This window comes from Oncorhynchus kisutch, linkage group LG5 (assembly GCF_002021735.2).
Source record: "Oncorhynchus kisutch isolate 150728-3 linkage group LG5, Okis_V2, whole genome shotgun sequence".
Lineage (NCBI taxonomy): Eukaryota > Metazoa > Chordata > Actinopteri > Salmoniformes > Salmonidae > Oncorhynchus > Oncorhynchus kisutch.
This window is the reverse complement of record NC_034178.2, coordinates 38,127,452-38,152,351: the sequence shown is the minus strand read 5'-3', so window position 1 is coordinate 38,152,351 and position 24,900 is coordinate 38,127,452. Positions and strand designations below refer to the sequence as shown.

The 24,900-nt window shown below is 42.5% G+C and overlaps 1 protein-coding gene across 1 annotated transcript in view; it reads right to left on the bottom strand.

The window, feature by feature from the left end:
- The window catches only part of LOC109891530 (A disintegrin and metalloproteinase with thrombospondin motifs 9), a 72,954-nt gene that overhangs the window by 24,095 nt on the left and 23,959 nt on the right, over window positions 1-24,900 (bottom strand). The window contains exons 19-29 of the mRNA XM_031825014.1: window positions 22,746-22,872; window positions 22,376-22,586; window positions 22,130-22,297; window positions 21,294-21,458; window positions 19,939-20,058; window positions 12,977-13,084; window positions 12,699-12,866; window positions 10,048-10,323; window positions 8,986-9,147; window positions 8,496-8,672; window positions 905-1,072 (exon numbers count right to left, since the gene is read on the bottom strand). Coding sequence (XP_031680874.1) covers window positions 905-1,072; window positions 8,496-8,672; window positions 8,986-9,147; window positions 10,048-10,323; window positions 12,699-12,866; window positions 12,977-13,084; window positions 19,939-20,058; window positions 21,294-21,458; window positions 22,130-22,297; window positions 22,376-22,586; window positions 22,746-22,872 — 1,850 coding nt within the window. The remainder of the gene's footprint in view (window positions 1-904; window positions 1,073-8,495; window positions 8,673-8,985; window positions 9,148-10,047; window positions 10,324-12,698; window positions 12,867-12,976; window positions 13,085-19,938; window positions 20,059-21,293; window positions 21,459-22,129; window positions 22,298-22,375; window positions 22,587-22,745; window positions 22,873-24,900) is intronic.

The window sequence follows — 24,900 nt, the reverse complement described above, 5'->3', positions numbered from 1 at the left end:
AAAGTTGCTAATTATCTAAAATGCAATAGTGTTCCGTGATGAGATTCGAATATGCAACCTTTGGGTTGCTAGACATTTGCGTTATATGTCGGCCCATCCACCCCGACCAACCACACTCCTTTTGTTTTTGCATTAAGTAACCTTCTGCCTTCTGTCTTTGGGCTCCCCGGTGACATGCATCTCAGTGCTAGGTGCGTCACACAGACCCTGGTTAGATTCCAGGCTGTATCACAACCGGCCGTGATTGGTATGCCCATAGGGCGGAGCACAATTGGCCCAGCGTCATCCCGGGTTAGGATTTGGCCATGGTAGGCCATCATTGTAAATAAGAATTTGTTCTTAACTGACTTGCCTAGTTAAATAAAGATTAAATAAAGATTAAAATGTAACATACTCATTTGAGTGTCATGGATTTTCATTTTCTATGTTACTTCTAGTCTATGAGACCAGATTGCTCTGGCTGGGTAGAGGAAGAGGAGCCTCTGACACATGTTTCCAATTGGGGAGGTATAGGATAGGAGAGCAGGCACGCGGGAGGGAAGGAGCGTGGAGTGGGGAGCTTCATGCTGGCTAAAGTCTACCTCAGCCAAGCCCAGATGAAAGTGGAGGCATGGCTATCCCTCCCTCCCACTGCCCCAGATAGCAGCCCAGTATGGGATCCTCTCAAACCGCCAGAGTGGTGAGCTACAACCCAGAAGACAGGCCACATTTTGAGGTGCCACAGAACACATATTACTGAACAGTAGTGCATGTTAGAAAAAATGCCAACTCAGACACATACCTCACAGTGCACCAGTGAATCAGCAGGTTAATGAGCATTAAAAGGAAAAATAGTGTGAGTGCTGAACTGAGAGCATGATTGGTGGTGGTAGCATGTAGTGTTTATTTCAGGTTTAAAGAGTACCTCTCCCCAGCTCTCTGCCTTCCATTTGGGGCAGCGGCGCCCCCGGCAGCTCCTCTCCTTGCTGGGTTGGGTCAGGTGTTTACAGTTGTCCTCTGGAACAGGTCGACCGGATCGGGTCACACAGCTCACCTTACGATTCTTCGATCCTTTACCACAGGCGGAAGAACACTGCAACAGGAGGTCAAGAGGAGGTCCAATGTAATAAATTGTTTATAGATAGGGGGTGTACAGAGATCAAATACCAGAACAATGTCAAATACTAGATGACAGATGAGTATAGTATAGAACACTTTTATCATTCACTTGAATAGTTTTTCAGTCTACTTCTTCTTGAGAACACGATCACATGTACAGGGCTTCAGAGTACCCAACAGGTTAGTGACATTTTCATTAGCAAATACGGTATGTAACATGAGGTGGGACATAAGATCATGTGAATAGGTTTGAGACATATTTAGCACATAATTTAGCATATTTAGCATTTAGCACACATTTAGCACTTTGACACAACTTTAGATATTAATGCACTGCCTTTTACACACAAAACAGTCTCTACTGTATAGCATTTTAGATTTTAGTGAATGCAAGCTGAGCGTACAGAAATGTGCGACGGAAGCGGAGGCCCCTCTGTTAAACGGATGAAGTCCACAGAAGGTAGAGTCATGAGAGCCAAGCAGCACACAGTCACCAGCCACGTTCACATCCAGGTTCATTGAGCTGGCCCAGGTCTAACTCTGTCTGACAGGCAGGCACCCCACACACCAGCACCCCCCAGCACAGTCAGGCGCTCCCAGGCCTGTGAGTTCAGTGGGGCTGTTGGGTTGGGTAATCAAAGCGTCTCAGAGTGTGAGGACAGATAGGATGCGACAGGCCCTGGGTTGAACGAGTGCGTCCCAGCATGACGGCACTGCGCTGCCCAGCGAGGGATCGCGCCAGACAGGAACCCACAACGACCTTTCACCTCATTTAGGGGGGGGGGGGGGGGGGGGGGGGCTAAATGTCACCAGAGCCCATAGGACAACGAATGGCTCAATAAGGAGGAAGTTACCCCCCCGGAAATGACTGTAGAGAGGTGAGTGCCTTGTGAATGTATCTGCTTATTATACATCATAGGCATTTTATATGAACAAATTCAAACAAAAGCACAAAATGACAAGGAATGACAAATATAATGTTACTAAAGTCATTTAATTTAAGGGATTGATACGGTTTTACATGTTTAACCACAGACACCAATTTCATATAATAAACTTGATTGAAAATGAAACCTTCCATCGAATGTTAGTTTGTTCCATTAACAAATGGAAAATGAAGCCAAAACAACAACAATGTGTGATTACTTGCTGTATTTTTTTGCTCTAATGAATTTCAATACACATAAGGGAGAACATTTAAATGTACTGTACTGCATGTGTTGTTTGTTTTACATTTAGGCAATCTGACTTAGTCGCCCAGATGTTCCCCACATGCACACATCTGGGAGAGGCTGTTATTGGGGCACAGCAGTGTGAGAGTCTGTCACCAGTTGCAGTTAGCCCTCCTTTAATATAACCACTTGAGGCCAGATATCAGTCTGCAATGAGAACTTGAGGCTGCGTTTACACCGGCAGCGCAATTCTAATATTTTGCCCAATTATTGGTAAAACAGCTGATCTGATTGGTCAGAAGACCAATTGATGGAACAAAGATCAGAATTGGGCTTCCTGTGTAAGTAAACACAGCCTCAGAGCGTGCAGCACACTTCTACTTTTAAGGTGCAGTTATTGTCCATCTATGGTGTTTTAGTTACCATAACAAATGTGATACTATTGATTCACCCACTGGCCTATGAGCAGACGTTACAGTGGTGTTTGGAATTTGGAGTGAGGTAGACCTGAAGAGTACACACACAGGCTATGATCATGGTCATGGAGGGCCATTTAGGAGAAATAGCATTTTACAAAGGTTTAAATAATTTAATAAAATGCATTTACAATGAGGGGCAGGGAGCCATACGGCTGCTTTTTAAATGTCAGACCATTCCTCCAAGTTTTATATACTCTTTAAATGAGCTTTCCAACCATAGTGCTCTGCACCAATAACTTTCTATTACCTTGGGAATCATTACAACACTGGAGAAGTAAATCACCAACCAGTTCTCTTTATCCACAAATTCTGTGGGTATCCACTAGACACCTTCCTTTCATGTACTTAGCTAGTGTGCGTGTTCCATGCTGGAATTTACCCTACAACCTACCACGTGCCAACCATTTAATGAACTAGACTCCATATTTTAGCATACTCCGAGTGGAATTTATACTTTCATGTCAATGTAAACTGTAATCATCACAAAACTACCTTTTATCTACAACACTATTTCCAACTATCACACTATTTTCAACTATCACGCATTCAGACACAATTTTATTTTATCATTCAATCAGATGCTTTTATTACCGTGTCAAATAAAACAGTGCCTCTGACAGACCACTACTTGTGCCTAAAATACACCACATTCCGATGCCTGCGTTCCGTCCTGGAATTCTAAAGAACCCAGGCGACAGGGCCTTTCGGGCCCCCACAGACAACAGGGCTTTCCAGGCTTTTTCCCCTGGGATCACAGCCCTTTCCCAGAAGCCCATCCATGCTGATTAGATGTACAGGGAAGGGGCCCCTCCCAGATCAAACGTGACCCTTGACCCTCAATGCACTCCTGTATTGTCTTTCTGACGGGCTCTCATTTGAGTCACTGTCATTGGCCCCCCGCCATCGGAACAATGTCATCAACCCGCCAGTGAAAAGGGGAAAGGGGGGGACTGGCGAGAGGCGGATGAGGGGGCGACATAGTTGAAGAAAAAGTGTCGTCAGGCGCACAAAAAAACATGTCAGCCATTAGGAATGAGCACAGTAAATGGGAGTCCTAGCCAGTGTTACAGAGAATCAAGATTTACCTTGGTACGAAAGGCATTGAACTCTGGCAGAGACAGAAATATCATAATTGCTCAAAGAGATCACTGGGTCCCTGACCTCATAAGACAACAGAGATATTGCTCAGTGATTTGTACATTTTCATTCACTGAAAACGCCCCTTTCAAAACACCAGTCAGAGAGCTCGAGTAATGCTCTCTGAAGAGATAACTTGCAGAGAATTTCCTACCTAATCCATAGTTGATTTAGGTTAACTATATGGACCACTTCCACTTCCATGTTCCTACTGTAATTAGTGTAAAGCCAAATCCGGTAATCTAAAGGTAATCTTCTTAATTAAAGCACAGACATGTTGATGAGATGTTTAACAGGACTACAAGGTTGCCTGTGGTAGTATAAGTGAATGTGTTCACTTCACTGTTAGTGGTTCTTCATGGCAATTATCTCATTTAATAAAACTATTTCTAACAAAGTGTTCCAGAGGTAATCAGTTTTCGCCCTAAGCTCTGGTCCTACTGTAACTAAGATGAGGTCAGGAGTGTAGATGTCTTGTCTCTCTTCTCTCATATGACCTAAATTTTTCACTTCCGATATCCATGCAATAAAACACATTTCTGCACGCTAAATCAACGAGCTAGAGGTTTGACTGGAAAGGAAACAAGTATAAATGGATGTTTTGGAACTTAGTTTGAGAATAAGCACTTGTTCGTGATGGTTCGTGAACATGATCTTTTACGATGAATACTATAAATGAAAGAAACATTGTTTTTTAATAGTATCTCTACTTCACTTTAATAGTTACCTTTCTGTGAGCGAACAAATTCAGCAAGTTCAAATAAAATTAAATATTGACATTACATTATAATGAAGTAGAAATAAATACAGATAATTACATAAATATGCACAAATGTCCTTGAAACCCAGACTAATACTGCCATATGGAATGAGAGGCATGGAGTATTTTATTTCAAGAGCCTGTTCATATCATCAAACACATTGTAAATGCATCATGCCGTACTGCTAAAATATGCACCCTAAACTCCAACAAGGAGCCAAGCTGTAATTTGTGGCTCTAGATAAAATAATACAACTGTGTTTTATTCTACACATCAAATGATCGACAATTCCACATTGCAATGAGACTTAATGCGTGTGGAGTTGTTTCAAGTAGGGTAAAAAGTTACACACTCTTATTGGATTCGTCATAATCAACCCAAACCATATGCTACCTTGTCAATACTCATATGGAGATTGTTAGAAATGATAGTATTTATTTCGTGAACAAGGTGTGGTGAGAAATACACTCACTTCCTGCTTGAGAGCTGTGTTAACAGACCCTTAAAATAAGGTGTGATGTCTGCAACTTATGCACACACATTAATTACCAAGGAGGTTACAGTTAGCCTTAGGAATGACTGGGTGGGCTCCAGGCAGAGGTTGCGCCTAACCACAGGTCCAAGATCAGCTTTCACTACCCCGATCCCACTCAACTATTAAGAGGTAGAACAAAACACAGACCCTGGATCTGTGCTTAGGGCCAACACCCTGATGAATTTGAATGAGAATGCAGCCCTCCAGCAGAAGATAAAGGCGGGTGGGGTTAATAGAGAATGAGGTAGACACATACGACTGGCTCAGAGGATAAGCTCCAGGTATATAGAACACTATAAACTCTCCCTGTGGTCGCAGGCACTGACTGTGTGTTCACAATGCTAGGACAAGGGGCATTCTCATTCAGCTACAACAAAAACCGGTTTGTTGGTGAATAAATGGAACACACTTCAAAAGTTATCTTTACCGTAAAAAAAAACTAGAACACATTTTCATCTAACATAACTACTTTTTTTTTTTTTTTTTTACATAATCAATAATCAACTCATCATGAAAAAAAATTGATTATGAAAAACGACTCAAAACAACAGGTGTTTAACATACATATCTCTATGTCACAATAGACAGTTTGTGACCTTAAGTTATTTTTGTTATTTTTTAATGTTTACATCCCATTTCTCCCTTGTTTTGCAAAAGCACCATTGTAAGTATCATAAGTTAATGGCTAGTTGAGTTGTGTTTGTTCTAAGTGAGGTATGGTTGAGCATAGCATATTTTCACATGTGTATTGAGCACTGGTAAACACACCAAAATAAACTATTTACAAAGCGAATATATAGACATATCTAACAAGACATAAATACACTCATATCAAGCACCTTTTGAGCGGTGGGCCTTGGACCTACTGGTTTGGCTGGGTGCTTATGTCTGTGTTAATAAAAAGGAGGGAATCTGGGTCAGGACTTCAAGCTGTGGTAAAATGACTATTACCTTGAAGAATCACATAATATATCAAATAACATGGCTATCACCTTATTCTACAGTCCACTTTCAGCTGGTGTTAACCTGTTCTTTACCGAGAAACCCTATTGTTTCTTTAAGAATTTAGCATAATTGGTAACTAGCCGGCCCATACATGACTAAAAAGTAATTATTAGTTCATTAACATGTAACTACCATTTTACGAGGTCATTTCTGAGTAAATAACAGTGGACTGGAAAATAAGGCAGAAACATAAGATAATTAGTAACATCTCTATAATTAATAAGGAGCAATCTGCCATTGCTACATCTGTTTTTTGACTTTTAAATATGTAAGCTTGTTTCAGCCCTTTGTTGGTGAACAATGTAATTGTAAACAAAACACTGTATTAAAACATGGTTAAAACATGGATGGTCGGTCCATGCATCCATAGATCTGTCCATGACATTTCTCCAGCCCCATCCCTCAGCTGTTTACTGAAAAAGTGGTGGGCTGATGCTTTGTTATCGTTTGAACTGCAGATTGCCCCTTTAAGACCAATTGAATTCTTACAGTTATGATGGTCAATAAAGCTGTAGCATCAGAATGATATATATAGTGCCTTTCGGAAAGTATTCAGACCCCTAAACTTTTTCCATATTTGTTAGGTTACAGCTTTTTGATTATTTCTTATTAAATTGTTGTTTTTTTCCCTCATCAAATTGACACACAATACCCCATAATGACAAAGCAAAAACAGGTTTTTAGAAATGTTTGCTAATTTATAAAAAGGTGAACCTTCACCACTAGTCTGAGGTCCTAAGCGCTCTGGAGCAGGTTTTCATTAAGGAGCTCTCTGTTTTTTGCTCCGTTAAATCTTTCACTTGATCCTGACTAGTCTCCCAGTCCCTGCCACTGAAAAACATCCCCACACATGATGCTGCCACCACCATGTTTCACTGTAGGGATGGTCCTCCAGACGTGACGCTAGACATCCAGGCTAAAGAGTTCAATCTTGGTCAATCTGTCATGTGCCTTTTCCATCTGGCTTCCATCTGGCCATTCTATCATAAAGTGCCTGATTGGTGGAGTGCTGCAGAGATGGTTGTCCTTCTGGAAGGTTCTCCCATCTCCACAAAATAACTCTAGAGCGCTGTCAGAGTGACCATCGGGTCCTTGATCAGTTTGGCCGAGCGGCCAGCTCTAGGAAGAGTCTTGGTGGTTCTAAACTTCTTCAGTTTAATAATGATGAAGGTTCTTGGGGACCTTCAATGCTGCAGAAATGTTTTGCTGCCCTTCCTCAGATCTGTGCCTCGACACAATCCTGTCTCGGAGCTCTACGGACAATTCCATCGACCTCATTGGCTTGGTTTTTGCTCTGACATGCACTTTCAACAGTGAGACTTTATATAGACAGTTCCAAGTCATGTCCAATCAATTGAATTTACCACAGGTGGTCTGCAATCAAGTTGTATAAACATGTTAAGGACAATCAATGAAAACAGGATGCAACTGAGCTCAATTTCGAGGATGAAAAAAAAACAATTATAGAATAAGGCTGTAACGTAACAAAATGTGGAAAAAGTCAAAGGGTCTGAATATTTTCCAAAGGCACTGTAAATCTCTAGAGTACAAACAAAAACGATATAGTCCCAATAGGGTTGGTGTATTCACTTGGACTCTTTTCAGGTTATTTTCTTTGCCACGTGTAAAAACTATGAACAGCACCAACACTTGAGTATACCGTATCTCCATTATTTGGGTGTTTACAACAAAAAAAACAAGGCATCTTAAATTCCTGATATACAGAAACATTCATCAATATTTGCATATGAACAACGATTGACTGTGTGAGAATACAAAGAGGTATGACAGAAACGTTGGAGGTTAATGCTACTGTATATACAAAGGAAACCAAGAAGAAAATCTCTTAAGTAATAAATTATATTTGAAAACAATATCTTACAAACTAGCTTTGATTCTGAAATACCAACTGATCCTGAATTTTGAACACTGACTAAGACTGATAACAGAGAAAGTGTTCTTATGGTCACAGCTGTCAATGAAGCATTTCAAATGTTGTACTTTTTGGTGTGTTGTGTGTTTATTTGTTCTCTTAAGTGCAACAGAAATCAATTCCCATCTGTCTCTAGAAGGATGACCAGTCTCAGGCACCAAGGGAAAGGGTAAAGGTGAGGTGGAGGGGAGGTGAAAAATGGAGTTTCCAGCATGTAAGTCTACAGAACCATCCTTCTCCCTCAAGTTTAATTCTTTGTTTGTTTTGCTTTGTCATGCTACACAGTTTAGTGGTGAAACTGTGTGTGGTGAAATGAGAGGACTGTTAAAAAAAAGAGGGGGGAAGAATACAAAAGGGATATATTTACGAGCGTACCGAGCTCCATGGGTCTGTGCTCCAGTGGGGGTTAGACGGGCACGACTGAGTATTGCACTGCTCACGGTCGGGCGGTTTGTCAAGAATCTCACAGCTCAGATCGTTAAAGCGCTCTCCGTTGGGCCTTTGACAAGCCACGAGCCGCGTCTTTATTCCTCCCCCACACGGCTTGGTACACTGCAGGGCAGAACAGAAGTAAGGAGGAGTGTGTAGACAAAGTCGGGACAGTTGATTCACGCCATTGTTTATCTAACGTACAGTATGTCATCCCCACCCAACATACGCCTACCTATCTAGGACATCGAACACCTCATTTCTAACCTTTAACCTCTAACCGTTAGACATACAGCCCAGCAATTTCAGAAGAATGGAATTATAGAATAATGACCGCTGTCAGAATGCCAAGGTTCATAACGATGGGATGAAGTCATCAAAGTGCAACTAAGCCCCGCAGTGTATCAGTGCTGTAGGGCGGATTGTGTTCTCTCACCTCTCCCCAGTTCCCATAGACCCACTGTGGACAGGGTCCGGACTCACAGGAGCGCTGCTCGATGGGTTTGGAGTGCTCCTCACAGTTGTTGACAGCATAACCATTCTCATCCTGGCACACCACCACACGCCTCTGGAAGCCGCCCGCACACGTGCTCGAGCACTAACGTCACAGGGAGGAGAACACCGTTTGAGACAGATGGATAACACACTCTCACACGTACAGGTGTGTGTGCACTAACTCAGAGACAAGCAAGTAGACATTCAAACACTAATACATGTACATGTGATGCAAATGTATGGCGCTCATCTATACACACATACCTCACTCAAACAATGGGTTACAACAAGAATATATTGACCAAGAAACACAGTGTCACATACTGCAGACCTTTGCACATACACACACCAGCTACAGTGAAACACAGTGTCACATACTGCAGACCTTTGCACATACACACACCAGCTACAGTGAAACAAGTGCACACACAAAGACCAACACACCATTTTTTAAATACAAACAATAACAAACTAACATACAGTATGTGCAAAAAGGCCCCCGTTGACAGACAAGTATACAAAAGCACACATACATCCTTTTTGCAAGTGTCAGATTGACCTCAGAGACTATGTGCTTTAGGAAACTGGGATGGATAATGCACTGCTATATTAAAACACATATCCTCTGGAAAAGGAAGGAAGAGATCCCAAAAATAGCCCTTGCTATTTCCCATGATCTTTTAAATAACACCAGCTATTTGGGGACACAGATTGCTGTGCAACTGACTGTAATAACCCCGTTTTGAATAACAGCTATACAATAGACTACTAACTGCCAAAACCATCAGCAAAAACTCATTGACTTCTTGGGTTAGGATACATCACAGACAGACAGCCTCATAAAGGTCAACATCAACACAAGACTGAGATAGTGCTCAGCTGTGCTGCCTTCCCACTTATACAATTGTAATGGGAGACCACTTAGGTTGTATGCATTCATTTAAGGTTAAGGAACCTAGGACTCCAAGATGATTGTAAATGGTGTCCAGTGTAAGAAACTCACCGCTCCCCAGGGTCCTGTTCTCCACTGGTGGGCCTGGGCTCGCCCTCCACCGCGCCCATCAGCAGTCGTGGGCAGGTTATTGCGGGGGCCCCCGCTGGGTGAAGGGAGGGGCCGAGAGTCACTGGAGCGGGCAGCAGGGCACTGGGACATGGCACACTCCTGCTCTGTGGCCGGACGGTCATCAGCGTCACACTCCACTACTTCCACTATCTGATCACTGAAGTTCACACACACCACCTGGCGCGTGGTCTTCCCCTGCCCGCAGGATACAGAACACTGTGCACACACACAGGCACACACACCCAGTAAGATACAAAGCATATAAACACAAACAGAACATGCTGCAGCAGCTTAGGTCAGTGTCTTGTCTCTTTAAACATGGCTGACCCAAACAGATCTTCCTTAAAGAAAATAAAAGAGAGCTTCTGCCAAAGACTCATGCTGCTCTCAATTACGTCTGGCCAAGTGGAGTAAACTGGACTGTATCTGTCTTGCATAAGACCTGGAATTAGGCAACAACTGTCCAATGTACTGTACTGTACCATGCTATTGAGCCAGGGATTACACTGGCCAAGGGTTTACTGTCTAGGACTCAACAATGCTGCCTATTTCAAATAGGTGTGGATATTGCACAAGCATCTCCCAATCCGAACAATGGTGTAGTTACTGCACTTTAACAGGCCCTGTGTAGGCCTATGCACAAGTTAAAACCACAACACTTAGGCTGCTTTTACAGTTAGGTCTTATATTGGTAGAACAGCCATTAAACTTCATGGCCTAACTGGGACATCCGCCATGCCATAGCTATCACTCCCTCCATCAGGGTTCATTTCCGGTTCCATATCAAGAGCGTGTAATGTGAACGTTTAGAGTCAGAGCGGTCTCTCTCTGTGGCTCTGTTTGCTGTGGCCTTGGGCTGAGCTGCTTCCTGCCTGCCTGCCTGGAGCCCACTGAGTTGCTCTGGAATAAATAAGCAGTCAGAGAGACCCTCCCTCCCACAGCCTGTATCTAGCTATCTGTGTGTGTGTCTATGTGTGAGTGAATGTGTGTATGTGTGCATTCGTGCGTGTGTGTGTTTGTGCGTGGTGGCCATAACTGCAGCATGGTGGGAGTATGACTAGTGCTCTCTGTCTGATGAGAAACATCTGCAAACAAGGACCCTAGCCCCTCTCTCCAGCCCCTTGTTCCTCACGCGTCCCTCTATCCCCTTGCCAACCCTCCAAACACACCAAAGCCTGTTTCATCTCCTCCTCCCCTTGGACCAGAGAAACACACAATCACACAAAGTGATTATGAACAGTGGTCTGAAAGGTTCAAACCACAGCTAAACAAACCTCAGATATTATAATCCACTGAGCTGGCTAGAGATTTCATTGTGAAATACAACTTAATGAACAGTGCCGACAGAGCATATAATGGTTGTCAGATTTCCCTCTCGAAGAGTTCACTTTGGAATTGAAGGTTAAAGGCCCAGTGCAGTCAAAAACTTGATTTTGCTGTGTTTTATATATATTTCCACACTATGAGGTTGGAATGATTTGTTAAATAAGAAATAAGAAAGAGAGTTCCAAACCTCTCTGCCAATAACAGCTAGATTTCAGTTTTCCCCTACCCACTTACACTACATGACCAAAAGTATGTGGACAAGTGCTCGTTGAAAATCATGGGCATTAATATGAAGGTGTTCGATTGGGTTGACGTCAGGGCTCTGTGCAGGCCAGTCATGTTCTTCCACACCGATCTTGACAAACAATTTCTGTATGGACCTTGCTTTGAGCATGGGGGCATTGTCATGCTGAAACAGGAAAGGGGCTCCCCAATCTGTTTGCCGTAAAGTTGGAAGCACCGAATTGTCTAGAATGTTGTTGTATGGTGTAGCGTTAAGATTTCCCTTTCCTGGAACTAAGGGGCCTAGCTCCTCTACAAACCTTTACAGTTGGCAGAGTTCTCCTGGCATCCGCCAAACCCAGATTCATCCGTTGGACTGCCAGATGGCGAAGTGTGATTTATCACTCCAGAGAACGCGTTTCCACTGCTAAACAGTCCAATGGTGGCGAGCTTTACACCACTCCAGCCGATGGAAACCCATTTCATGAAGCTCCCAACGAACAGTTCTTATGCTGACGTTGCTTCCAGAGGCAGTTCGGAAATCGGTAGTGAGTGTTGCAACCGAGTACAGACGAGCTCTTCAGTAAGGACATTCTACTGCCAATGTTTGTCTATTACCATTGCATGGCGGTGTGCTCAATTTTATACACCTGTCAGACATGGGTGTAGTTGAAATAGCCGAATCCACTCATTTGAAGGGCTGTCCACATACTTTTGTAAATATATTGTAGACCACTCCCAGACAGTCCTAGCAGAATTCTTGCTTGAGAATTTGCTCTGTGCTAAAAAGCAATTATTATACATTTTTTGACCATTTTAATTGAAAACAATCACGGTAAGGTACATAATTGTTACTCAGAAATGATTTGATATTGAGATAAAAACAGCTGCATTGGAACTTTAAAGAGATTAGTAATGGATATAATGGATATATGGATTTAATATCCTTAGCCACAAGACCCTGTAGTAATGTCAAATATTTTAAGTGTACATGGTAAATGCATTTAACATTGGTGGTTGATTGAACAAAAATAGTTACTTACAGATGTCCATTCAAGGACCTTCCACTGTCCGCAGGCCACTACAGAGCACACCTCCCTGGCCGGGGGCTTGGCCAGGTGGGAGCAGGCAGAATCCTCCGCAACCCCACCCTGGTTGTCACGGCAACTGACATAGCGCATCCGGGTCCCTTTGCCGCAAGTGGCGCTACACTGTGGTGGAGATGGAGGCAATTAGTACAATTGTAGTACAATACAGTACAGTACAATACACAGAGTATGTAATTGCTTCATTGAGTGGTGGAGTAACTGATAGAACCAACCTGTGTCCAGGAGCCGAACCTCCACTGGGTTTTGTGTGGGAGGTGGGAGGGCACTTTGGTCCCTGGCGGTACCGGGTGACTGATGGGACACTGGGTCATTTCACAGTCCTACAGGGACAACCATACACATCCATTAAAACAATTACAGTGACAGAAACACAGACTACTGTACTGTCATCTACTTACTGTGCAGCTCCAATAGAAGTGTACCCATCATCAGACTAAAAGTAACAGTGTTACTCTGATGGATCCCAGAAATAGTGTTAAACCCCTCCATCTGAATAACCTGATGCCTGTCATAACGTGTCACAGTGGAGAAGGATCCCAGTCTCCAATGCCAACACTGGCGTGTTTCTGGGCTCCTCCTTCTTCCGCCGTGCTCTCCTCCCCAGGGCCCTCTCATGACCTTTGACCCCCTAGTTCTGGATTGAGCAGAGAGGTGAGCAGAGAGGGGCCTAACTTAGGTATAGTTGTGTTACAGAGGGCTCCACATTCCACACTCATCCTCTGAGTGGAAATAAACAGGACCCTGGCAGCCAGGCAGGCTGGAGAACACAGCCTCACACGAACACAGTTAAATACATTGTAAAACATGGTGGTGGGGGTGGAAGTGGTGGGAATAATAAGAGAATAATTACTGTCTATAGCTGTGGGTGTGTGTTGATGTATGTGCGTCTTTATATAAATAAAGGGGCCAATGTGTGACATCAGGGTCAACATTTCTAAATGGTTTGATATACATTTAAATAGGATTTTCTTGCAGCTTCCCATGTTTAGTTACAGGAATAAAAGTATAGATAGGCACAATGAGACCATAATTCCACTTAGCAACAACCAGAAAACGGTGTGTTTCTTTGTCATGCTTAGTTGCCAGGTCTTTTTGTGCTTTGGTCAAGTTCTCTATCATTTAAAGCCGTGCCAAACATTCCTGGACAACGAAAAGGATAAACAACAGCATTAATATATGTTTTAATAGTGAATATAATAATATCATATAATGAAATAATAATAATACAATGGGTTTTGTCAACAAAATCATTGACAATAATAATAACCAATAATGAAATCATTATAATCAGTAAACTCTTCAGCATTGTGTGTGTGTGTGTGGGCGTCTGTGTCTGAAAACGATTATTTCTTCCTCTGTCTTTGTTTCTTCCACTCCTTGAAAGTGCATTGCAGCTGGAGGGGAGGAACCTTCACTCCTCTCCCCCAATGTGCTCTGAGAAGGAGGTGAGGAATGGGGTAAACAAGGGGAGAATCTGAATTGCATTTCCTTGATTCCTCACGTCCTCTCTCCTCACCTCCTTCTCAAAACCAATTGGATAAGAAGGTGAGAGGGGAAGGACCTCTGAGACGAAGAGAGGAGGAGCGAGAATGCAATGGATCAAGAAAATGTCATTGAGATTCTCCCAATGACAGAGGAAGCATGTATTTGACAGCTATTAAAGCACCCATGCAGTCTTTGTAATTGTATTTTTAAATCATCACTGTATATCTAATATAAATCACTGTGTTTATTTAATGAAAATAACTCCAAAGTATTTTTCATTTATTTCCTTGAGCCTCCTTTGGTCCTTGAAATGCTCAGATTGATCATGTGGGTGATAGGAAACTAATGTGAAGATATTTACAAACACAGCCCTGATTGGCTGATAGGATGGTCTAGAGTCCACCCCCTTTCCCAGATGAACAGTCATTGGTCTATGATAATCATATCACATTATGATGTCATGATGTGGGCCAAAAGTTCCATCCCACCTGAACAGAAATTCCAGACATTTTTGGAACAGCTCTTACACAATACGGCCATTGTTATAATTTTCACAATTTCAGAGTTTTATTTTGACCTCACAGTAGGGCCGGGACAATGCCAATATCATGATACTCATTAGTATCGTGCCAAAGAAACAAAACACTTAGCGGATTTAACTTCTTTAGGAAAACACCCCTAATGTTGGCTACAAACACCATTAAGTTGTCATCCAGAGTCACATGCATTTATTTTCCAAGCTATACAGTAGCACACAATATTTTCCATACAGCAGGTTTTTAAAGGACCAAAGAGTTTGGTCTGCTTTGTGTTAAAATGTTTGCCATGGAAAAAATATTGCAATATTGATATCGTCCCGGCCCTACCTCATAGTGTGTGTGTGGAAATCTGTATAAAAAACAGACCAAAATCTTGTTTTTAAAAGCACTGCCTTTTAAAAATTTTAGACAGTTCCAGGCTGACTGCTCTACCATAATACCCATGGCTTGTCAAGAAACAACACCTAGCCCCTACTGCCCCGAGTCTAGACACTTCTGGAGATCTGAGAGGGATTGATTGGTGGTGACATGGTGAGAGCTCCACCTTACCCTCTCAAAGGCTTGGTGGAAATTTGGCGGTATTGCTTACACCTGTCCAATCCTCTCAGATCTCCACAAGTGTCTACGATAGGGGCTGCTTCTGGACAGGACCCCACAACCCCACACATGTGGTGGACCTACAGCACGACTCAAGGCATTGGTTGGATGTTTCATTCCATTGCTATTCACACCCACGGCACCCTACCAAGCTGATCAGACAGTTCTGGGTAGCTGAACACAGTCTCTACCATTCACACCCTTACTTAATTATAGCTAGTTAGATGTGCAACCACTGACTAACTATAGCTACAGTAGGGCCGTATCTCTAGTCTAGCAATAGATACGGTTGTTCATACCCGTGGGAAGTAGGGATTCCGAAAATTCTGAATAAAAAACATATATTACTAAAATGTTGTAGATTTATGGGGGACATTTTTTACCTTCACAAAAGTAGTGCACCGGGCCTTTACTAGTCCTGTATTATTAGACCGATATAGCCGTCTATTGCACAGGCAAATATTATTACATTTTTATAAATTACATTTTTTCACAAAAGTAGTGCACTGGGCCTTTACTAGTCCTGTATTAGCGGACCAATATAGTCGTCTGTAGCATGGGCAAAACAGTTGGAAGGGTGAAGTCCTACATTGAAAGGACAGGAAGTGTTGGCTGTGCACTTAACCAATGACAGGTATTCCATATTTAACCCCGTCTACATGTGAAAATTGAAATATTACGGGGTTTTTTTTGGTTTCACATAGAAAAATGAAAAACAAGCCATTTTTCTTCTTCTATTTCTATTCAAGAATGGCTAAACAAGCCATTTTCAATTTTCCGATTGCACCATTTTTACTCGGAAAACAAACGATCAAACAGTGGCTCAAACAGTGGCTCAAACAGTGGCATGTAGTCTTGGGAGTCAAGGGAAGCCAGGCTTCCCCAAACAATGTACCAAGAAAAAAAGAAACAAAATAATGTATCTTTCGTCTCTGTTTCCAAAATGTCCTTCAATTCACAACAGGCTGAATGTATCTCACCGGAGAACCCGTGAACAAAACAGCGCCCATATGTCTCAGTATGTGTAGCCCATCTACCCAAGGTAAGCCAGTGAGCATTTGGCCTCCCTTGAGTATTTTTAAAAATAATAGTAATAACCAATCAGCATTGCGCTAAACTGAACAAGTTCAGCTATGAATGGTGCTGGCACACCAAAAAAAGTGTCAAGGGAAGACAGTTTGGATTTGGTTTCACACCAATCACATCATAAGCCAAACGTCATTGAATTGTTGCATCTCACCATGCTGTTGTCTACCGGTTGGTTGCTAGCTTGCTAAAATTGTCCCTTTCCTAAATTAGCCATGGATGGAGATAGGGATTAATACTTTTTAATAAGTTTTACTTAATTCTCTGTACTGGCCAATGATTATAATGGTGATTGTGATCCAACCATAAATTAATACATTGTGCCCCTGGCCTGAGAGGATGGAAGTTCAATATGTAGCTAGATGTCATAGGCTAATGTTAACTAGCTGGCCTGGAGCAAGTTAGGCTAGCGAGCAAGCATTTTAGCCAGGTAGACTAGGACAACAAAAACTTAAAGCGCGTACTGCATGGCAGAGTCATAGATTGTTTAGGCAACATGAAAGAGGAGGATGACATTGGTGTTTCTCTACAATTAGGGTTGGTCAACACATTTCTTTCTACTTGCAAGCATGCACATATGCACGCACACACACACAGAAATCAGTACTAGGTAAAGCCACATAATATTTCATTTATGTTTATTGGACTAAATTGTTTTTGGTATCTTTTAGTTGTCACTGTATTAGACTAAGCATAGGTGATTAGATAATGTTGAAATGTTAAATTTGAAATGGTGCTGGATCAGTGGAAGCAGCACCTGTTTTCTTTGTGACTTGTGGTAACTCTCTGTGGTTCTAAATCAATAGCTGTTTAGTAGTCCTAAAATGTCAGGAACATTAACTTGCTTGACCATGCTATTGGTCATGTAACGTGCAATATGCTTCGTGGAACCCACTGGACAGATGTTGCTCTCCGGTTTTGTGATGAAACAAAGGTGTGGTTGAATTTATTCTGCCACTGTGTCTTCCTATTGTCTCGGCCTTTAGGCTTATATATCACAGTGTCAAGGAATATGAACTATGCGTTGTTTGCTTATAGAGCAAAATATACAACTATCACAAAACACAGGTTGTAATATGGCTTTTTTGGGAGGGCCTGGGTTCCCGGTGATTTTACACACGCACCGCTACTGCGATCAAAACGTACACGGAGCGTATGTAATCTTACCTCAGGAATGTAGACATAATGTTGTCCAGGGCATAGGCTAAATAACTTGACCACCACAGCAATATAGACACCAACATGTTCTGTCAATTCTCCAGATCAACGTTCATTTCTGCACTTTGGCTGTTGTTCAATCGCATGCTGTATCTCACCAGCTTTCAATAACTTCATAATCCTTTCCTGAATCGGCTGATCGTTTCCCCACGTAACTTAACAGCTCGGCATCAAATGCGCATCGAACAGCTATCATTTTTGAAGAACCCTACTAATTGACAGTATCGATTTTTGTTTAATTATTCTTGTTCAAGTTACTCTTTCTGTTAGAAGAATTCGATTTTGCAACCCATCCATTATTTGGGGTGTGTGTGTCCATGAAAACTGTCATCACACCACAACATAAGGGGGATACGAAATGCTATGAGGTTACAGTACACTTCCAAGACCTCATTACAAAAAGTCTGACAGCAACATCCAGGAATTTTACAGGATCATGTGTAATTCAATTGTTAAATTCTTAGTATATGATATAACGAGAAACAGCAGTATCATAAATGTAAGGAAAGAAAGGTAGTGTTTTATGTCACACGATTTTTGCCAAATCTGTGAAGACTCCAAGCACGAGAAAGAGTTTAAATATAGACTTTGATTCAACTCATTAATTATATTGAATGTATTTATGTTCCACCCATTATATCTTAATGTATTCACAATTATTATGAATGACATTGCAACAGCTACAAACAGTCCACTACAAGAAAAGATCACTAGTACCCTAGTTTATAGAAAGACCCATGTTGTGTACCCATCTGCGGGTAGGTGTGTATGAGGCAAGTGTTCAGTCATCGTTGTGTATTTTTGAGTTTTTCTCAACCTCCTTCTCACTGGTCAACTGAGGTAGAGACAGGCGTCCTGAAACATAAGCTCCATTCTGTCGTCTTTCCCCCTTTTCCAGCCCCGGAGTGGTTTAGGGTGTGCGGCCTCAGAGCTGACTTCACGGATGACTGGCTGGAATCACAGGGAGATGAAGTGACTGGTTCAGGGTCACTGGGCATGGTGGCTGAGTCGGGAATTAAGGCCTGAACCAGGGGGGCCTCCCTGTGACCGGAGTCTCAGCCAGTGTTTATGGCCCACCCCACCCCATCACAACCCACCCCTTCACACCCCACCCAACCAGGACCCGCCCGCCATGCCGCGGGAAAACGGTCCATCCTACCTTCCCACTATTAGCATGAAGAAGAAAGAAGCAGGCCCTAATAAACTAAATTGATGCACGAAGAGGTTCATAAAAGTAGAGGCTCATGAAATGTGTGACGTAACTGTTTGTGTTCACCATCTATGTCTTGGTCATGATACTTCAACAGAGCGGGAATTGTCTTACTGAAGAGGTTTTTCAGATAGGTTCACATAAGGTGTTGACAGACAGACATTAAGGTGGGAAACTATACTATTACACTACAACACTCTTTACAGACAAACAATACAGCTAGCAGACTGTAGGTTTGATTGACATAACCAAGGTGAGGACATTTTCCACAAATAATCAAGGAATGTTTTGCCCCATCACCAGTCCTGCCCCATGGCCTACTGTTGCTGCAAAATCTTTCTGTTTCTGGGGTTAGAGCCAGCTCACACTCCCCCTCCAACACCCATCCCCAGACACCCTCCTGCTCCTTGACAGGAGCTGTTGTGCGGACCTGCCGTGGACAGGCCCTCTTTCCTCCTCCCTCATGCTTGGTAAGGGGATGGACTGCTGGAGGGAGACAATCTCGGCTATGTGTCTCCGTCTGGGGGTAAGAGCCAGCACAGCCCCCCTCTAACCCCTGTCTAGACAACAAGGCCTTATTGAGTCCAGGTGGTAATGGACTGGGTGTGGGACTTCCTTCCTACCGCACAGTGCCAGTGACTGTACCTGTGTCTCAGCCTGCACGGGGAACCCCCCTTTCCTCACTATAGAATTGAACACCATTCTACAACTGGAGGGGATAGGGCAGGTCACATGGTCAGCTCACAACCAAGCATTCAAGTAGTGTCAGGAGCGGGTTAGGGTCTTGTGTGGTCTACTGAGTCTGACAGTCAAGCCCTGGGTGGCCTAATACTGAGAAAATTGCATGTAGACCTCCCTAAAATATATATTCTCACAAATATCACTTGAAAAGGCAGTATATAAAAGCATTTTCCCAAAATGAGAAGGAATCCACCCCATGGCTTTCACTTATCCCATGTCAATTGTCCAGATCAGTGCAGAGGAGATGAGTGGAAGTTCTAGAGATGTTGAGATGGGTCTTAGTGGACAGTGTCCTTACCTGAGTGTCAGTGGGCCGCGTGGCAGCGTTACATTCAGTGTCGTCCATGACGGACCCGTATGACCCCACAACGCACTTCACAGCTCGCATCTGGTAGCCGGGTCCACACGAGGTAGTGCACTGAGTCCACCAAAGAGAGAGTAAGAGAACAGAGAGATATGAAGAATGAGAGCAATGGAGAGAAAGATAGAGAGGGAGAAAGAGAAAGTCAGAGAGGGACAAAAACAAGCCAACGTAGCAAATCTTCCCAAAAAATGAGTAACTGAATGGAAAAGAAGTGCACTCCCTGACGAGCCTGGTCAGACTAGTGCCAGCAGATAACAGCCTTCAGGATCATAATGCATGAGTAACTCATCTACTTTCCACTTCTTTTTTCCACTGTAGCCAAGTCAGTGGGTACACACCACACTCTCTTCTACCTCACTGACTCCAATGAAATGAGGTCAAACTTGTGTGGCAGCAACTTCAGCTAAGATTCCACGCGCTTCATTAAACAGCTTCAAATATACATTTAACATGATTGCCTATGCCATGGTATAGGAACACCTAATCTCCCATCACACGTTTAGGCTTACAGGCAGTTTGCACACACAAGCTGTGTTAAGATGAAGTGCCCAGTTTTGATTTGCAAAACGTTGCGACACCTTGCTACAGGATTGCTACAGAGAAAGGTTTTTTTTTTTTGCGTCCTGAGAGATATAAACTGGCAATGCATTAGCAAGCATAAATATAGGGGAGTATGTCGACACAGATTGTGTACAGATTGTATATGCTTATTTTGGCACGGTCAGCCATGTGCCTAAACAGCAGAGTAAATGGGGGACAGACTAAATGAGTGGCTTGTCTTTCTCCTGTCATTGTTCTACATCTGGAATAGTGGAGGCTGCTGAGGGGAGGACGGCTCATAATAATGGCTGGAAAGGAGCAAATGGAATGGCCATGTGTTTGATGTATTGAATGCCATTCCACTGATTCTGCTCCAGCCATTACCCCAAGCCCATCCTCCCCAATTAAACCAACCTCCTGTGATCTGAAGAAAGTTGTTTTTTAAAATCACATTAGGCTCTGTATAGCCTCTAGGACACATAACTAAAACTCTGAAGCAAAATGGGTTTATTATGATAGATTGTAAAAATAGCTGCTTCATTGGGTCATATTCTAATATTAGAAAGTTCAGATAATCGTTAGCTTTTACAAGACACAACACTATAGTCTTTGAGGGACAGGGGGTGACTGGAAGCCACAGATGTCACCTGAAACACAGTGTGTGCCACCCGGCAAACAGATCATAATATTACCTGCCACATAACATGTCACTCTACAGGTATGTCAACTGTACAACACGCGTGACTCACCTGTCCCCATGGTCCGACCTGCCACGAAGCACAATCCTGCTGCTGACACGTCTGGACTGACTCAGGCTTGGACATCGAGTCACAGAAGCGGTCGTCCAGTCGGTCCTCCGCAAACTGGCACCATGTCTGCCGATGCTTGTACCCTTTCCCACACGTCACCAGGCACTGCGACAGCCAACGGGCACAATGAGAAACAGGGGCACATAGATTGACATGTACAGTAGGCTAGCTATGTGTGTACAGTGTTTGTTTGTGTAGGTGCACTCAAAGCCTTTTGAACTGCTGGAGAGAACGTGTAAACTACACAATAAAGCTAGTTACTACCCCACAAACACGGGTACAGTAGTGCACCGTACATGACAAGACATTCCTTTGACCAACTTCCCTGGCGCCCAGTCATTTTTACATGTTTAATACTTCCTCTTTATATTATAGGAGTAGAATTCCTTAGTCAAACAAATTCAAGATTATTCCCATAATTCTGTCCTACAAATGTTATTTTTTACACTATGTCTGCTGTCAGGTGTAGAATCAGAACCCTGATTTGGCTGCGAACTGATCGTAGTGTAAAAAGGCCACCTGGGTTCAAAATTCCTCAATTTGCTTCAAATGCTAAGCAAACATTCTCCATAGAACTGACCTCAGACCAGTCTCCGGTCTGATTACCTTCAAATGATTAGCTTCAAATGCTAAGCAACATTCCCAAAGCGTAGTCCAAACATTCTCCACAGAACTGACCTCAGACCAGTCTCCGGTCTGATTACCTTCAAATGATTAGCTTCAAATGCTAAGCAACATTCCCAAAGCGTAGTCCAAACATTCTCCACAGAACTGACCTCAGACCAGTCTCCGGTCTTCCACGCAGGACATAGGAACTCATTGCAGTTCTGGACGGTGGTCAGCTTGTCTCTCTGGCTGCACTTGCTCTCATCACTTCCTGCCTCAGAAGACTTTCCACACACAGCCGCACGACGCCGGGACCCTCCTCCACAGCTTTTGGAGCACTGCAACACATGCACACACATATTAAACCTTTCCTTCTCTTTTTATAAATCCCTTAAAACTATAACAGGCATTCTCACCTCTGACCAAGATGAGTACTCCCATCCTCCTGGGTTACAGTCTCCATGGCAACTCTCCTTGTCGTCAGGTTTGCGTTGACTGCTGCAGTAACGCTCGTCCACCTTCTGGGTCTTTCCATCGGCACGGCTGAGTTTGGCGCAGTAGATCTCCAGCGTACGATATCCCACCCCACATGGGACTGTGCACTCGCTCTTCCTCGCCACATGCCACCTACACAGACAGGAAAGGTCATAGGTGAAAGACGCTGACAGGATAAAACTGAACTTTGTATCAAACAGCATACATATCACAGATATAAAGACTGAGAGTGATCAAAAATAAATCTGCAATATGGACAGATAAAGCGATTGAGAGTGGTTTAGGCAGTACCTGATTTCACACTCTGCGTTACAGGGTTCTGTGACCATGGCTGGTCTGGCGGCCCCATGGCACCTCTGGTCTGAGACCACCACACGGTCCGACTCTCTACTACACAGGATCTTCCTCTTACGCTCTCCTGATGGGGTGGGAGAGAGGGTTTAGTTCCTTGGTCATGGTTCTGCTGCTTTTAGTTTCTCCCAGTACCTGGCATTGAATCAATAAATCGATTGGCTAGAAAGTCCACGCAAGCTTGAATTCTTTGGAGTCTAAATCAGACACTTGTCAAAAGGCAAGACGGAAAACCAGCAGGAGTGTGTGCCTCCAGGAATCGTGTGGTTTAAATCATAGCAAAATCGTTTTTATTTAAAACAAATCTTTCTAAGAAACATCACTCTTCCTCCTATACCTTCTGTTCTTAATTGTTATAACCAAGCATTATGAGCTGTAAATCAGTAAAACTGGCAGTAAATCCCCATAGATAAATAGATATGTATTAGTGAAGAAATACACTGCAGGCTCTATTGTCAGCCAGGTTCAGCAATTTACCTGTCTGACATCAGCTTACTTGCCTTGAGGTGGGATGGTGGGAATATTTGAGGCGTGTCTTTAAAACTGGCACAAGTGAAATTTTCATTCAGTGATTTAAGACTCACCAAAAGCAGGTCTTAACGGTAATGTGGATGATAATGACATTGATTTTGACAGCGGATGCACAGCCTGTCCAGCCGTGACGGACAGTGCCCGCATGCTCATGGAACAAGAGATATGTGCTTTTCCCCGCATAGGCATTTCATTTGGAACAATACGGATATTTTGTATAGAAACAAGTCTTCATTTTTTAACAACTGGTTTAATAATCATATGCTGCTGGTGATTCAACTTTTTAATGCAGAAGGAATGTTACTCAATTATGAGGATTTTTTAAAATCTCGTTACAATATCCTTGTTACACCTAGAGAGTTCGCCATAGTCTTTGATGCTATTCCATCTGGAACTTTCATGTTATTTAGAGGTGTAACCAGAATCACTACCCGAAGAAACTCAGAAAACACATTAACATTAACTGTACTCTTTGTGTTGAGCATCCAGACACAGTTTTACAATTATTTTGGCATTGTCTACGTGTAAAGAAATTATGGCAAGATATTCATAGTTTTATACTGTTAATATTCTTGATGACTTTTTTTATTTTTTATGGGAGAATGTGCTGCTCGGTTTCCTTAACTGTAATAAGGATAAAGAAAAAATGTTTTACCTCATAAATCTAATTGTGCTAATGAAACATGTAATATTCATAAATGTACATTCACTAATAAAAAACTCTTCCGTGTTTTCTATAAGGAATTTTAGCAATACATTAAGAGCACTTGTACGTTCTTCTAATAAGAAAGCTGTTAAAAAAAGATATTTGTATCATCTAGAACTTGTTGTACACCCTAGCATATGTTATCATTGTCTGTTTGTATACTTGTATATATACAGTTTTTTTCTCATTTAAAAAAAAAATACATATATATATTGAAAATTATATATTTTTAAATATGTTGTAATATAATGTTTTTTTTCTCCATTTCGTTTAATTTAATTTAAAACCAAGCATAGCCATGGGGCTGTTGTTTTTTCTCCTGCCCTATTCATTCACCAAGAAGCCAAGACTATCAATTAAGGGTTTGGTTCTAGAGATAGCTTTTTAATAAATCTTTATCACCAAGCTTTATTAAAAGGTACATTTGGGAGCAGCAAAACAGTAAGCGGACATCCCCTTTTAATCTATGTATTGTAGGCTACATTTTTTTAGCCAGCTCTTGGAGCGAGAGATGATGCCAGTGACCCTCGTTTTTAGAAACGTTGAAGTTATTTTCCTGTAACAATTTCTTGATTTTCATTTCATTAGATTAAAAACCAAGCCCTCAGTAGGCTACCCCTAGACTACTATAATGAAAGCTGGTTCAACAACAATGAGTTGGGTATCTCTCTTATCCTGGTCATGCATAAGCCAAGTAGCCCATCCATAAAAGGTTTCTAAATGGTCTACTGGTGAGGCTTTTGCCGTTTTGCTTTTGCAGTATTCACAATTCACATAGGCCTACCTGCATACACCGTTTCGCTGAGATCCATCCCCATTTCCAGAGTGCCTCTTGTCCAGTTACCAACAATGCACTCC